This window comes from Helianthus annuus, chromosome 2, assembly GCF_002127325.2.
Source record: "Helianthus annuus cultivar XRQ/B chromosome 2, HanXRQr2.0-SUNRISE, whole genome shotgun sequence".
Taxonomy (NCBI): Eukaryota; Viridiplantae; Streptophyta; class Magnoliopsida; order Asterales; family Asteraceae; genus Helianthus; species Helianthus annuus.
In genome coordinates this window covers 146,047,877-146,060,386 of record NC_035434.2, presented here as the reverse complement: position 1 = coordinate 146,060,386, position 12,510 = coordinate 146,047,877, and the positions used below count along the sequence as shown (strand labels likewise).

Sequence of the window (12,510 nt, the reverse complement as noted above, 5' to 3'; positions counted from 1 at the left end):
TTTTAGATTTTAGTTTCCCTCTCCATCTCCATTCTAAACCCTAACTCCCTCCTTCCCCAATTGCAAAACACTCCACCTTCTCAAAATTCTCTACCAGATTTGTTCAAATTTCCGATGATATGCCGGCTTCACAGCGGCTATTCAAATATAGTCGCACAACTCGAACATGTAAAGCTTCACCAGATCCGTGTATGAGATCAACAAAAAAGACCACTGGAACCCCTTTATTCTTTGACCACCGTTATACTACCCCCACCCCCGACTATATACTCCACCACCTCTATACTTAATAACAAAAGAATTCCCTAAAACCTCCATCACCCCTACAAAAACCCTCACGAGTGCAGGGGAGGTGGTTATTGACGGTGTGTAACAGTTGCGGGAAAGATGGAGGAAGCACCAGAGATTTGAGGAGGCGATTCCGATTCCAGGCGTTCCTTGTGACCTTTTTCCTACAGCTCGTGTAGCTTATTGCTGTTCATACTAAAGTTAGAATTCCAGCACTGATTTTGCTTGCTGATGATGGTTTTTAGGTAAAAGAGAAGATTAATTTTACACCTACTACAGATCAGAAAATTCAATATTCTATATATACCCTTCACGTCCTTCTTCCGTTCCTCAAGCGTCTCAACGAGGACTACATAAAGGAGAAAACAACAGAGAGTCTGAGATTCAAGGTATTTATTATTCAGTTGTCATTAGTACCCAATCTGAGTCATATATCCATGCTTTACGAGTAGCTTTTGCTAAACTTGTCTATTTGGATAGGATCTACTTTATCTGATGTACAGTTGAAGAAGGCAGCCTGTGGCTTGGACGAGCGCATGTACTGGTACGCCATTTCAATCATTGTATGTACGTTCATCTTGTATTTTGTTTAATTATGATTTTCATTATGTGTGCAGTGACTGCTGTAAAACGTCGATTTTTGACTTGCATAGAACCTGCCCTGAATGCCATTACGACCTCTGTCTTCAGTATTGCGTGGAATTGCGTGATGGCAACCCGCAGATAAACAAACAAGGGGGTGATTGTATTGTTCAGAAGAAGAAAGCAGTACCAGAAGAAGTTATAAATCATGATTGGAAGTCTCTAGAAGACGGCAGAATTCCCTGTCCACCAGAAAGTATGGGTGGTTGTGGGCGTGGAATCTTACGGTTGGTGCATTTAAAGCCACTCAAATGGGTTCCAAATTTGTTGGAGAATACGTTAAAGCTCTTAAAGCATCACAAATTAAAGGAAGATATGAGAGAGATTCCTGTGGAATGGTGCACTTGTTCAGATTTTATAAATGGGTTCCGTTTATTTTCCAGGAACTCATTATCAAACTCTTCGTTTTGATGCAAGTTTATTGGACCAACTGAAGTTCTTTTTATTGATGTGACTCAGGTAACATCTGATTTCTAGAAGCGCCTTACTTATGGCATTTGATTTCATTAATATCTACTAAAATTAGGAGGTTGACAATGTTGAATGTGGTTTATTGATTATGTAATTCTTGATTGATTAACTATGTTTCAGGGGTTCTGTTTCCAACATCATTTCTGTTTGTTTCGCAGCACAAAAGTTTCACTAGATTTATCCGATTCTGTATGACGCAAGCTATAATTTAGGTAAGTGTTTTGAATTTGATGTAGATTTCAATCAAATGTAGTGACATTTATATAGTTCTTGGGGTGTCATACTATGTCAAATAATAATAATTCTTCTATTTATACTCGCAATATCCATAGAGGCCAGATTAAAAACTGAACAAATTTGAACAAAAATGAACAAAATTAGTTCCAGTTAGGTTAAAAACCCAGCAGATTCCAACAGATTCTTGATTTTTTGTAATTTTTTTCCAATATATGACAGAGCTGCTAATATTCTGTTATAAAAGAGTTATTGATATTCTGGTATGTTAAATTTAAAGTACCTTATAGTTAAGAAAACAAATAAATCATGTGGGTCCGAAATCAATAGATTATACAGGTGAATTGTAAGTTGATAACTTTAAATTGTAATATTAGTAAAAAATCTATTACCGGTCTGATCATGTGAAGGAACGCTTAAGACTTGCAAATCTATTGTTGTTTTGTGGACCAAGGTTTTTATATAGTTCAGAAAAGTTGGTTGATATGCTGGGGTGCTAAACGGGTCGTGTTAGCGGGTTGGCGGGTTCAACTCGACCCGAACCCGAAAATTTTACACAAACCCGAACCCGACTCGAACCCGAAAATCGTATCATACATAAGAACCCGAACACAACCAAGTAGGGGACTAAATGCGTTAAAAATTGCTAGCCACAGGGACCATCCATGTACTTTTGCAAAAAGCTAGGGACTAAATTTATTACAAAGGGCAAACAACAGGGATCATCGGTGTACTTTTGGAAAGCTAGGGACCAAATCCAAAATTTTGGTAAACCACAGGGACCATTCGTGGACTTTACTCTTAAATTTATTTGATGCGCCAGCCTATTCTGAGTGCACACAACCTCTTAAACCATTATTTAAGATTTATATTATTCATATAATAATGTTTTTGTAATCACAATTAGTACATCACCACATTATGATCTTTTTCGTTTTGACATGCACTAGAAAAGACCCGTTTTAATCCGCTATTACCAGAACACAAGTTAGCCATTTCGGCTATCAGTCTACACAAGATATTGCATCTGTTTACTAACATGAAAGTGCTCTACAGGAAGATAGTTTGTGGATAAGAAAGAACATAGCAAAATTTTCTCAGGCGTGGAACGAATTCATATTTTCAATGCGAATGGAAGATTTGATCAGCGACAGGTTGAAATTGCTTAATATTTTGTTGGTAATAATATCGAACGTAAACGTCATAACAAGGTATGGTATGAGATGAACCCATTTTGACCCGTTTGATACCTAACCCGTTTGAAAAACTAGTTTCAAGCCGACTCGACCCGATGGTTCGGATACCAATTTATTATCTCGATCTTTGAAACCGGTTAAACACTGGTTCGTTTGTAAAAAACGGTTTAAACAAAAAAAAATACGTTGTTTTACTGTTTTTAATCCCAAACTGGCTGTTACCAGTTCAGGTTCACATCTCCTTAAACCAGTTTACAGTCCGAACCGGTTTTTTTGCCCAAAAAAACAGCTCGGTTAAAAAACCGGACCGGTTTTCTAAAAAAAGCGATTTGTCCACCCCTGATTGGGCCGGGATTGGGCAACAGGTGAAAAAACGGGTTCAGGTCAAGACGGGTATTTTTAGTGTGTGTTGAAATGGACCGATCGGATATGGCAGCTGGAAATACTTTTTTTTATTTTTGTAAACAATCAGTGTTTTATGAATTTAAAAGCTAGATTTTGTATTTGTTGACCACAAATACACTTTGTGCAACTTCGAACACGTTTATTTTTTATCTTAAATTCAGCGTTTTTTGTTTCTTCAAAATATTACCAATGTACATCCAGTCCTGTCCCCTTTTGATCAGTTTTTTGTACATCCTAGGCATTAATACATGGGGTTTTTTTTTTTTCTTTTTTTTTTTTTTTTTTTTTGTCTTGTGTGGGTCACTATGTAGACTTTTTGTATCATTCGGGTCATTATCAACTGTAAAAAAAATTGTTCCGTTTGTAATATCATTAGATACGTGTTTGACCCATTAAAGATCAAACCTAACTCGTATTAACCAATTCATAAGTAAAGAGTCGTCATTGTTCTCTACTTTTGCAAGATTATATAGTTCAATTTGATTTATTGATTAATTTATGTTTTGTAGGTACAACTTTGATCCGGTGATGAGATGCCGTCTATGGTGGTATGATATAGTTTTTTGGTTCCTATTTAAAATTTTACAAAACTTCACTGTTACCAATGGGTAACAATGATATATTATAGGTACAACTTTGATCCAGTGATGAGAAGCCGTCTTGGTTGGTGCATTGAATGGGTAAAAACAATATACTGTTTCCAGTAGTTTCTTTCATTACATGATATGTTATATACTTAAATCTTTCCTATTAATGGATCTTCAATCTTGCAGCTTCAAGCAAACTTTCTTGTGCTTGATGATATCATGAATGAGTCTCATACACACACAGGTATTTAGTATCACCTACTGAAATTGGTTGTTGACTTCATGATGTCTTTTTAATAATGTAGAATACTTCCCTTTTTATATGTGCAGAGAACTTCATGACAGGATATCAGTTGGTTTTTTATAGGGAAAATCTTACACTCGGATGCTCACACTCAAGATGTGAGTATATCAACCATTTCTTTTTACAGACAGTTAATGTCAATTGTCAACCACCTTTTGTCATATTTATTAGCTTTGGTGGGTATAGTGGTCTATTTCAAACTTTTTTTAAGACCATTATGCACTTGAGGATATGTACAAATCCCTAATATCGTTAATGTTAATAAAGGTTGTAAATAAACCTACTTTTAATGTTTTGATGAAAATTTGTTATGGTTTAATAAATCTAACTCATTGTAGATTTTCTTTGCATGTTTGTGACCTTATAGGTTCTTCGTCTATTTATTAATGAATGGAATAAAATGTTAGAAACCGGAATGGGTTGTGGTTCGTAATAGACGTCATAAATGAATCTGATATCAGTCGGGACACCCGCCGCAACGCGCGGGCATTCCAACTAGTAAGTATATGAAATCTGATTGTTTTGTGTGTGTGTGTGTGTTTACCGCTTACATTTTCTAATCCTTGATTTAGAGGAAAGAGAGAAGATAGACACAACAGGAGGAGTGTGTGCAAATCAGATGATGAGCCAGGAGTGTCTAGGATTCGAGCTTCAATCGACGAGACACCAAAAGGTCTAGGACTTGTGCTTTCAAGAGCTTTCCGTGACTTTTTTGTCAAAGTGCTGCTAGGATTGATGCAAGTTTATGTATTTAGTATTCAAATTGGCAACTTATGTATGGATTTTGGTTTACTATTGTTAATATTATTAACTTTGTTTTTTAGGTTTGTTCATCTTTGTTATTGTTTTAATTCTACGAAAAAATTGAAAATAAAATTGCTAATTACACGAAAATGGCCACATAGCCACAACAATATATGTGACTATAGAATAGAAACGACCACACTTACAGTAAATTCGTGTGACTGTTGATACCATTTTGTCACACTTAAGGGGCTATTTTCTTAATTACAACAACCTTTTTGTCACATTTTTTTAAAATTCATGTGGCTAAAACAAACTTTTTAGTGACTATATAATAGAAACAGACACACTTATGGTATACTCATGTGACTATACAATAGAAACGGCCACACTTAAAATAAATTCATGTGGCCATCGATACCATTTAGTCACACTTAATGGACCATTTTGTTAATTACAACAGCCTTTTTGCCACAGTTGCTTAAAATTTATGTGGCTAAAACAAACTTTTTAGTGACTATATAATAGATACGGCCACACTTACGGTGAATTCATGTGGCTATATAATACAAATGGCCACACTTACAATAAAGTCATGTAACCATTGATACCATTTAGCCACACTTAATGGATCATTTTCTTGATTACAACAACCTTTTTTGTCACAATTTTTTAAAATTAATGTGGCTAAAACAATGATGCGGGCCCAAGCATAGAAGAGCGGGCCATCCGGTACTTGGAGGCCCAAGATCGCGTCACAAAAGGGGCCTCACTGAAATGGCTCTAACTTGGGCTACGGAGGTCCGTTTGGGGCGTGTGACCAGTCAAAACGAACGGGAGAACGAGCTCTATCTTGCTACAAACAGCCTACGGCGGTTTGGGTCATCGTCCGGGCCGAAAAAACGCTTATTTCTATTAGTTTTTTCCATTTTTATGTTTTTTCAAGTATTTGGGGCATTTTGTTTTTGGGCTTGTGTTTGGCCCGTTGTCTTTTTTAGGCCCGTTTCGAATTTCTGTCATTATTTATATGTCCCTTTAGTGAATGAAACAATCAGACTTGAATTTTGAGAAAAGTTATTTTTCACTTCAAATTCCGTGGCCTTTGGGTTGCAATTTGGGGGTTGGGGAAGAGACACACGGGTATTCGTAGAATCAACGTGTTGATCTTCGTTTATCGTATCACTCACTACATCAGTTGGTATCAGAGCCGAATTCCTGGCTCAAAATGCCTCCGAGGAGAAACAACAACAGGCCTCTCGATGAAGTGTATGAACGAGAGTTGGAGCAGCGACTCATGGCGAGAGTGGATGAGCGGTTGGATCAAGTGGTCAATCAGTTGACTGATCGGATGGCCGATTTGATCAATCGTAGGAGGCAGGGACCCAATGACGGGTATGGTTCTGATTTTAGTAACCCATTTGGTGACGGTTCGGCTTCCGAGGACGAACAGGAGGGGAGACCAAGGGGTGAACGTGGAGGGGGCAACAGGCGTTGGGATTCTGGGATTAGAGTTGATATTCCAGAATTTGATGGGTCTAGTTTGAATCCAGAGGGGTTCATCGATTGGTTGGCTACCGTGGAGGAGGTGTTTGAATACAAGGAGGTGCCTGAAAATAAGCGGGTGGCCTTGATCGCTACCAGGTTACGTGGTAGGGCCTCTGCGTGGTGGCAACAGTTGAAGTTAACCAGAAACAGGCTCGGGAAGTCAAGGATCGTGACATGGACCAAGATGAAAAAATGCTTGCGGTCCAACTTTTTGCCTCATAACTTTCAAAGGTTGATGTACCAGCATCTGCAGAATTTAAAACAGGGGGCTAAATCGGTTGATGATTATACAACTGAGTTTTACCAGTTGATTGCGAGGAATGATATTCAAGAACCGGAGGAGCAACTTGTCTCCCGGTATATTGGGGGTCTGAGGGTTCAGATCATGGAGGCTGTGAATCTTTTTGATCCGTTAACCATTCCTGAGGCACACCAACGGGCGTTGGCCTTTGAGAAGCAAAACCGTCGGGTGGGCGGTTCATTTACCCCCGCTGGGGGAAACGTTGGGTCAGGCAGTGGGGCACCTCGTGGCGGGCCTAGTCAAGGGAAGCCGGGGGGTAGTAATACCGGGCCTACTTCTAAGGGGGCTAGCAGTAGTGGTCCGAGGTGTTTCAATTGTGGTGAGACGGGCCATCGTCAAGCTGAGTGCAAAAAGGCTGGTAAAAGACACTTATTTGCTGAGTCTGAAGATGAACAGTATGAGGAGTATGAGAATAACCCAGTCTACGATGAAGAAACTGAATATGAAGAGGAGGTTGTGACTGGTGATGTTGGGGTGAATTTGGTGGTTAGACGTTCTTGCTATACACCAAAGGCAGATGGGGATGATTGGCTGAAGCATAACATCTTCCACTCAACATGTACTATTTTGGGAAAGGTTTGCACATTCGTCATCGATTCCGGGAGTTGTGACAATCTGATTTCTGAAGAGGCAGTCCAAAAGTTGGCCTTAAAGACAGAGAGTCACCCGAAACCGTACAAGCTTCAATGGCTGAAAAAGGGAGGTGAAGTGACGGTATCTAAAAGGGCACTGGTTTCAATTTCCATTGGGTCCACGTACAAGGATGATGTCGTGTGTGATGTAGTCCCTATGGACGCGTGTCACTTATTGTTGGGCAGGCCTTGGGAGTACGAGCGTAATATAGAACATAACGGGCGGTCCAATACGTATAGTTTCCTGTTTGGTGGTGTGAAGATCACTTATTGGGGCAGTCCTAAGTCAAGGGGGGCGACCAGTTTCTTATTTCAGTGAGAAGTTGACTGGGCCAAAGTTACGTTATAGCGTATATGATCTTGAATTTTATGCAGTGGTCCAGGCAGTGAAACATTGGCGTCACTATTTGTTTCACAAGGAGTTTGTTTTATTTACAGACCATGATTCGCTGAGGCATATCCGCAGTCAAGATAAAGTGTCACATAAGCATGCCCGGTGGATGGCTTTCTTGGAAAAGTTTACGTTTGTTGTGAAGCATAAGTCTGGAATTTCGAATCGTGTGGCAGATGCCTTGAGCAGGAGGAGTAGCCTGCTTGTTTCTATGAGAGTTGTTGTACCCAGGCTAGACAATCTCATGGAACAGCTCACAGCAGATCCATATTTTTCTCTCATTTTGCAGGATGTGCAGTTTGGGAAGAGGGCAGATTTTCTTGTGCATGATGGCTTTCTTTTTAAGGAAAATCAATTGTGTATTCCCAATTCCAGCCTCCGACTTCAAATAATTAAAGAACTGCATGGAGAGGGGCACGTGGGAAGAGACCGTACTTTACGACTGGTGCAGTCTTCTTATTTTTGGCCTACTATGAGGAGGGATGTTGAACGGTTTGTTAGACGTTGCAGGATCTGTCAAGTTTCAAAAGGCACAGCTACCAATGCAGGGCTTTATATGCCTCTACCCATTCCTCAGCAACCTTGGGTAGATATTAGCATGGATTTTGTGTTGGGGTTACCCCGTACTCAGCGTGGTAATGATTCGATCTTCGTCGTGGTGGACCGGTTTTCTAAAATGGTGCACTTTATTCCTTGCAAGAAGACAACGGATGCAGTTAATGTGGCTCAGTTGTTCTTTCGAGATATCTATCGTTTGCATGGTTTGCCGTCTTCTATAGTTTCTGATCGGGATACTCGTTTCTTGAGTCACTTTTGGCGCAGTTTATGGAAAATGGTGAACACTCAGCTCAATTTTAGCAGTGCTTACCACCCACAAACTGATGGGCAGACAGAGGTTGTTAATCGATCACTTGGTAATCTTTTGCGGTGTCTTGTGGGTGATCATGTGAAGTCGTGGGATCAAAAGCTTTGTCAGGCTGAGTTTGCTCATAATCATGCTGTTAATAGGAGTACTGGGTTTAGTCCGTTTGAGGTGGTCTATTCTGCCAAGCCTCGGGGTCCTCTTGATTTGATGTCACTTCCTTCACCAGGTTCTGTTCCCAAAAAGGTGCAAGATTTTGTGGTTGGGTTACATGATGTTCATAAAGCTGTGCAGGATAACTTGGCCAACGCTAATTCAAAGTACAAGCAAGCTGCAGATCAAAAGCGTAGGCAAGTTGATTTTGAAGAGGGTGATTTTGTTTGGGCCATTTTGACTAAGGATCGCTTCTCAGTGGGGGAGTATAATAAGTTGTCAGCCAAGAAGATTGGACCCGTAGAGATTGTGCAGAAGATAAATTCTAATGCCTATCGTCTGAAGTTACCAAGCCATATTCGTTGCTCTGATGTTTTCAATGTCAAACATTTGCTGCCTTTTCATGGGGATTCGTCTGATGATGAGGTTGCTGCGGATTCGAGGTCGAATTTTGTCTACCCAGGAGGGAATGATGCGGGCCCAAGCGTAGAAGAGCGGGCCATCCGGTACTTGGAGGCCCAAGATCGCGTCACAAAAGGGGCCTCACTGAAATGGCTCTAACTTGGGCTACGGAGGTCCGTTTGGGGCGTGTGACCAGTCAAAACGAACGGGAGAACGAGCTCTATCTTGCTGCAAACAGCCTACGGCGGTTTGGGTCATCGTCCGGGCCGAAAAAACGCTTATTTCTATTAGTTTTTTCCATTTTTATGTTTTTTCAAGTATTTTGGGCATTTTGTTTTTGGGCTTGTGTTTGGCCCGTTGTCTTTTTTAGGCCCGTTTCGAATTTCTGTCATTATTTATATGTCCCTTTAGTGAATGAAACAATCAGACTTGAATTTTGAGAAAAGTTATTTTTCACTTCAAATTCCGTGGCCTTTGGGTTGCAATTTGGGGGTTGGGGAAGAGACACACGGGTATTCGTAGAATCAACGTGTTGATCTTCGTTTATCGTATCACTCACTACATCAAACAAACTTATTGGTGACTATATAATAGAAATGGCCACACTTATAGTAAATTCATGTGGTTATTGCTACCCGATTAGCCACACTTATTTGACAAAATGATTGATTTCAACAAGACCTTTTAGCCACAGTTTAAGTTGCTATGGCCACACATAGGTGAATGTGGCCGTATGATGCCTACGATGACTCGACCTTTGGTCACACTTGAGCTGGAAAAAATAAAGTGTGGCAAAAGATGTTTGGTCACACTTTTTTCATTATACCCATTACGTATGCTATTATTCTGTCACATAGAAAGAATAAAATAAGGATGGTGTGGCTAAAAGATATGTAAAGCCACATGAATTTATCTTTTATTTTTAAGTGTGGCTATTGTATAACATTTAGTCACACATAACTTTTTTTGCCATGACGTTTGGTATCATTCAGTCACACAAACAAGAAACAAAGTGATTATGGTGTGGCTAATGGTTATATAGAACCACAAAAAATTTTGTAATATTAACTGTGACTATTGTCTCAGCTTCAATGACTCGTAACTTTTTTTCCCATGACTGATGACGTTCACTATCATTTCGTCACAAAAACAAAAAACAAAGTGACAATAGCGTGGCTAATAATTATGTAAAGTCACATGATGTTGTAATTTTAAGCATGATTATTATTTAACCTTTGGTCACATGTATTTATTATGGTTCTATGTGGCCATTTTCAATTTTTTGTAAAATAAAAACTGAAGTAAACATGAGATAATCAAGAAACCAGATGATATTAACAATAATATCCGAAAATCCATACATAAGTTTTCAATTGAAATACTAACTAAAGACAAACTTCTAATCAAAACCTATCTATAAAAGTTTGAAAGGGAAACAAATGTACACAGACACTAAGAGCTATTTCTAGGTTGTTTTCTTCGAGCCCATATACTCACTGCTTGAATACGAGCAGCAGTCCATATACTCACTTCTTGAATACGAGCAGCACTGCTGCCTTTGCTTCTTCACACTTCTTTCTGTGCAGCAGCCATTTCCCTTTGCCTCTTCAGCTCACTAGTTATTAAATATGATCCAATTGAGCATGCAAATATAAGTTCAGCTCAGTAGTAATTAAACATGATCCATTTGAGGATGCTAATATAAGAACAAGTGTATGAATTTTGATAAATAACTTACTCTAGTCTAGCCCCTTCATCTAAGGCGCTAGCCACCCTAGAACCTTTTCTTGGCCTACAAGCTACCAGCTCCACTTCAAAGATAAGAGTTGCACTGCACATTATGAAGTCCATCAATAACAATATAGTCAACTGTGCTATTAATCAAAACTAGCTACCAATCAGAAAATTAAGCTTGAACTCAGCTTGGCTCAGTTTTTAAGTTGGAAGTTAACATAGCAGAAGTGATTCTTATTGGTAGCAGCTCAACAAACATAAATTGTACAAAAAAATGCAAGTTAGATAATGTTACATCATAACCCCAAGATGGGGATCCCTTCCTCTCTATTACATCACTTGCATCCTTTAGCGCCTTAATGACAGGCGAAGGACTCGGGCGGGTTCCATTTTCATCGCTGCAAAATTATGATCCAACGCATATGATTAGAATCCGTTTTAGAATTTTCATATGCTAAAACTATAACAATCATGAGGGCAGTTTGATCTAGTCATCTTTGCCATTCCAATTGCAATTACAAGTGATGAATTGATTTTGGGTTGGCTAGCCATTTTAAGAGGAATTGCAGTGCGACATATGGCACAAGTACGCTTCCCCTGACCAACCCATTTCTCAAAGCACTTCAAGCAGAAGTTGTGACCACAGGGCATCTGCAAGGGATCCCAATATTTCTCTTCAGACTCAGACTCAGGAAAAAACTAATCATTGACATCACACGGAGGCCGTCTGGTATTATTCATTGATTAATAGCATAAAAATAGTGTCTTCACAACAGATTTGGTGTGGTCAGTTTATGCATAATTTGCTTTATACTTTTAGTTTGAATTATACAAGTTGATATGATTCATGATTACAGATTCGCTAAAACAAGATTCTGAAGATCAATATATTAAGGATGAATATTGAACGAGGGTTCGATCAACTTGAGAAACTTTTTTGCCGTATTTAACATTATTAGTTTATTTAATTAACAATCAACACCTATTAAAACCATATTAAAGGTAGAGGTAAAAAAGTGCTTACTGGCAGAGCTTTTTCCTGAGGTGTCAATGGATGAACATGGCGATAAGTCTGATTAGCGCGTTTTTCCCACAGCCAAAATCGCTGATATTGCACTAGTACACCCAATTCCTAGCGACTTCCTCCTGTAAAATTTTCAAATCTTCAGATTTATAAAATACCACATTACAAAATGCTACTTGAATTATGTATGATAATAACAAAAGATTGTACCTGGAATAGAGCAAAAGAGGTCTGATTTTGCATACGAAAACAACGAACTTTATCAAGATCCACTCAATCAAAATATATATGTTTCCCAATCTGTTTATGAAGATCCCCATCACAAGCAACCTAGTTTCATCATATTTCAAGCTAAATAAAGATTTTGTGAATCTAAAATAGTAATCCTAAAGAGAGCAACGGTGGGAACTAAAACCTTTATGTTTGTATACAAATGTGCCTCTTCTTTCTTCAGTATCGGGAAGATAAAATACTCAATGTGATTTTGAATATGATTACAAAATTTAATATGAATACCAAATTATAAACTAAAATTCTTACTCTATGGTGCTCTGCCATATCCGTCTCATCCACCTTACAGAGTATTTTAGCCTTC

At 38.9% G+C, this 12,510-nt stretch overlaps 1 protein-coding gene and 1 long non-coding RNA gene across 10 annotated transcripts; one reads left to right on the top strand and one right to left on the bottom strand.

The window, feature by feature from the left end:
* On the top strand, positions 1-4,954 carry LOC110923607. 9 transcript variants are annotated; one of them, XR_002584185.2, is made up of 11 exons: positions 1-677; positions 769-832; positions 906-1,389; positions 1,522-1,613; positions 2,692-2,789; positions 3,746-3,784; positions 3,865-3,916; positions 4,010-4,067; positions 4,154-4,225; positions 4,495-4,625; positions 4,700-4,954. XR_002584185.2 is itself a non-coding variant. In XM_035984482.1 (10 exons), exons 4-9 carry the CDS (start codon positions 2,761-2,763, stop codon positions 4,492-4,494), a joined length of 336 nt encoding a protein of 111 aa, XP_035840375.1. In that variant the 5' UTR covers positions 1-488; positions 1,314-1,389; positions 1,560-1,613; positions 2,692-2,760; the 3' UTR covers positions 4,495-4,625; positions 4,700-4,954. The 9 variants fall into 9 exon arrangements, 2 of the variants coding, with proteins under 2 accessions (XP_035840375.1, XP_022023378.2); XR_004881874.1 differs by having other exon boundaries at positions 1,560-1,613; positions 2,692-3,784; XR_004881875.1 differs by lacking the exon at positions 3,746-3,784.
* A 5,658-nt stretch (positions 4,955-10,612) lies between these two features.
* On the bottom strand, positions 10,613-11,221 carry LOC110906474. Its single transcript, XR_002573842.2, has 3 exons — positions 11,187-11,221; positions 10,896-10,988; positions 10,613-10,772 (listed from the first exon to the last, which is right to left on the bottom strand). It is a non-coding gene; the product is annotated as an uncharacterized LOC110906474 (long non-coding RNA).
* Between the last annotated feature and the right edge of the window lie 1,289 nt (positions 11,222-12,510).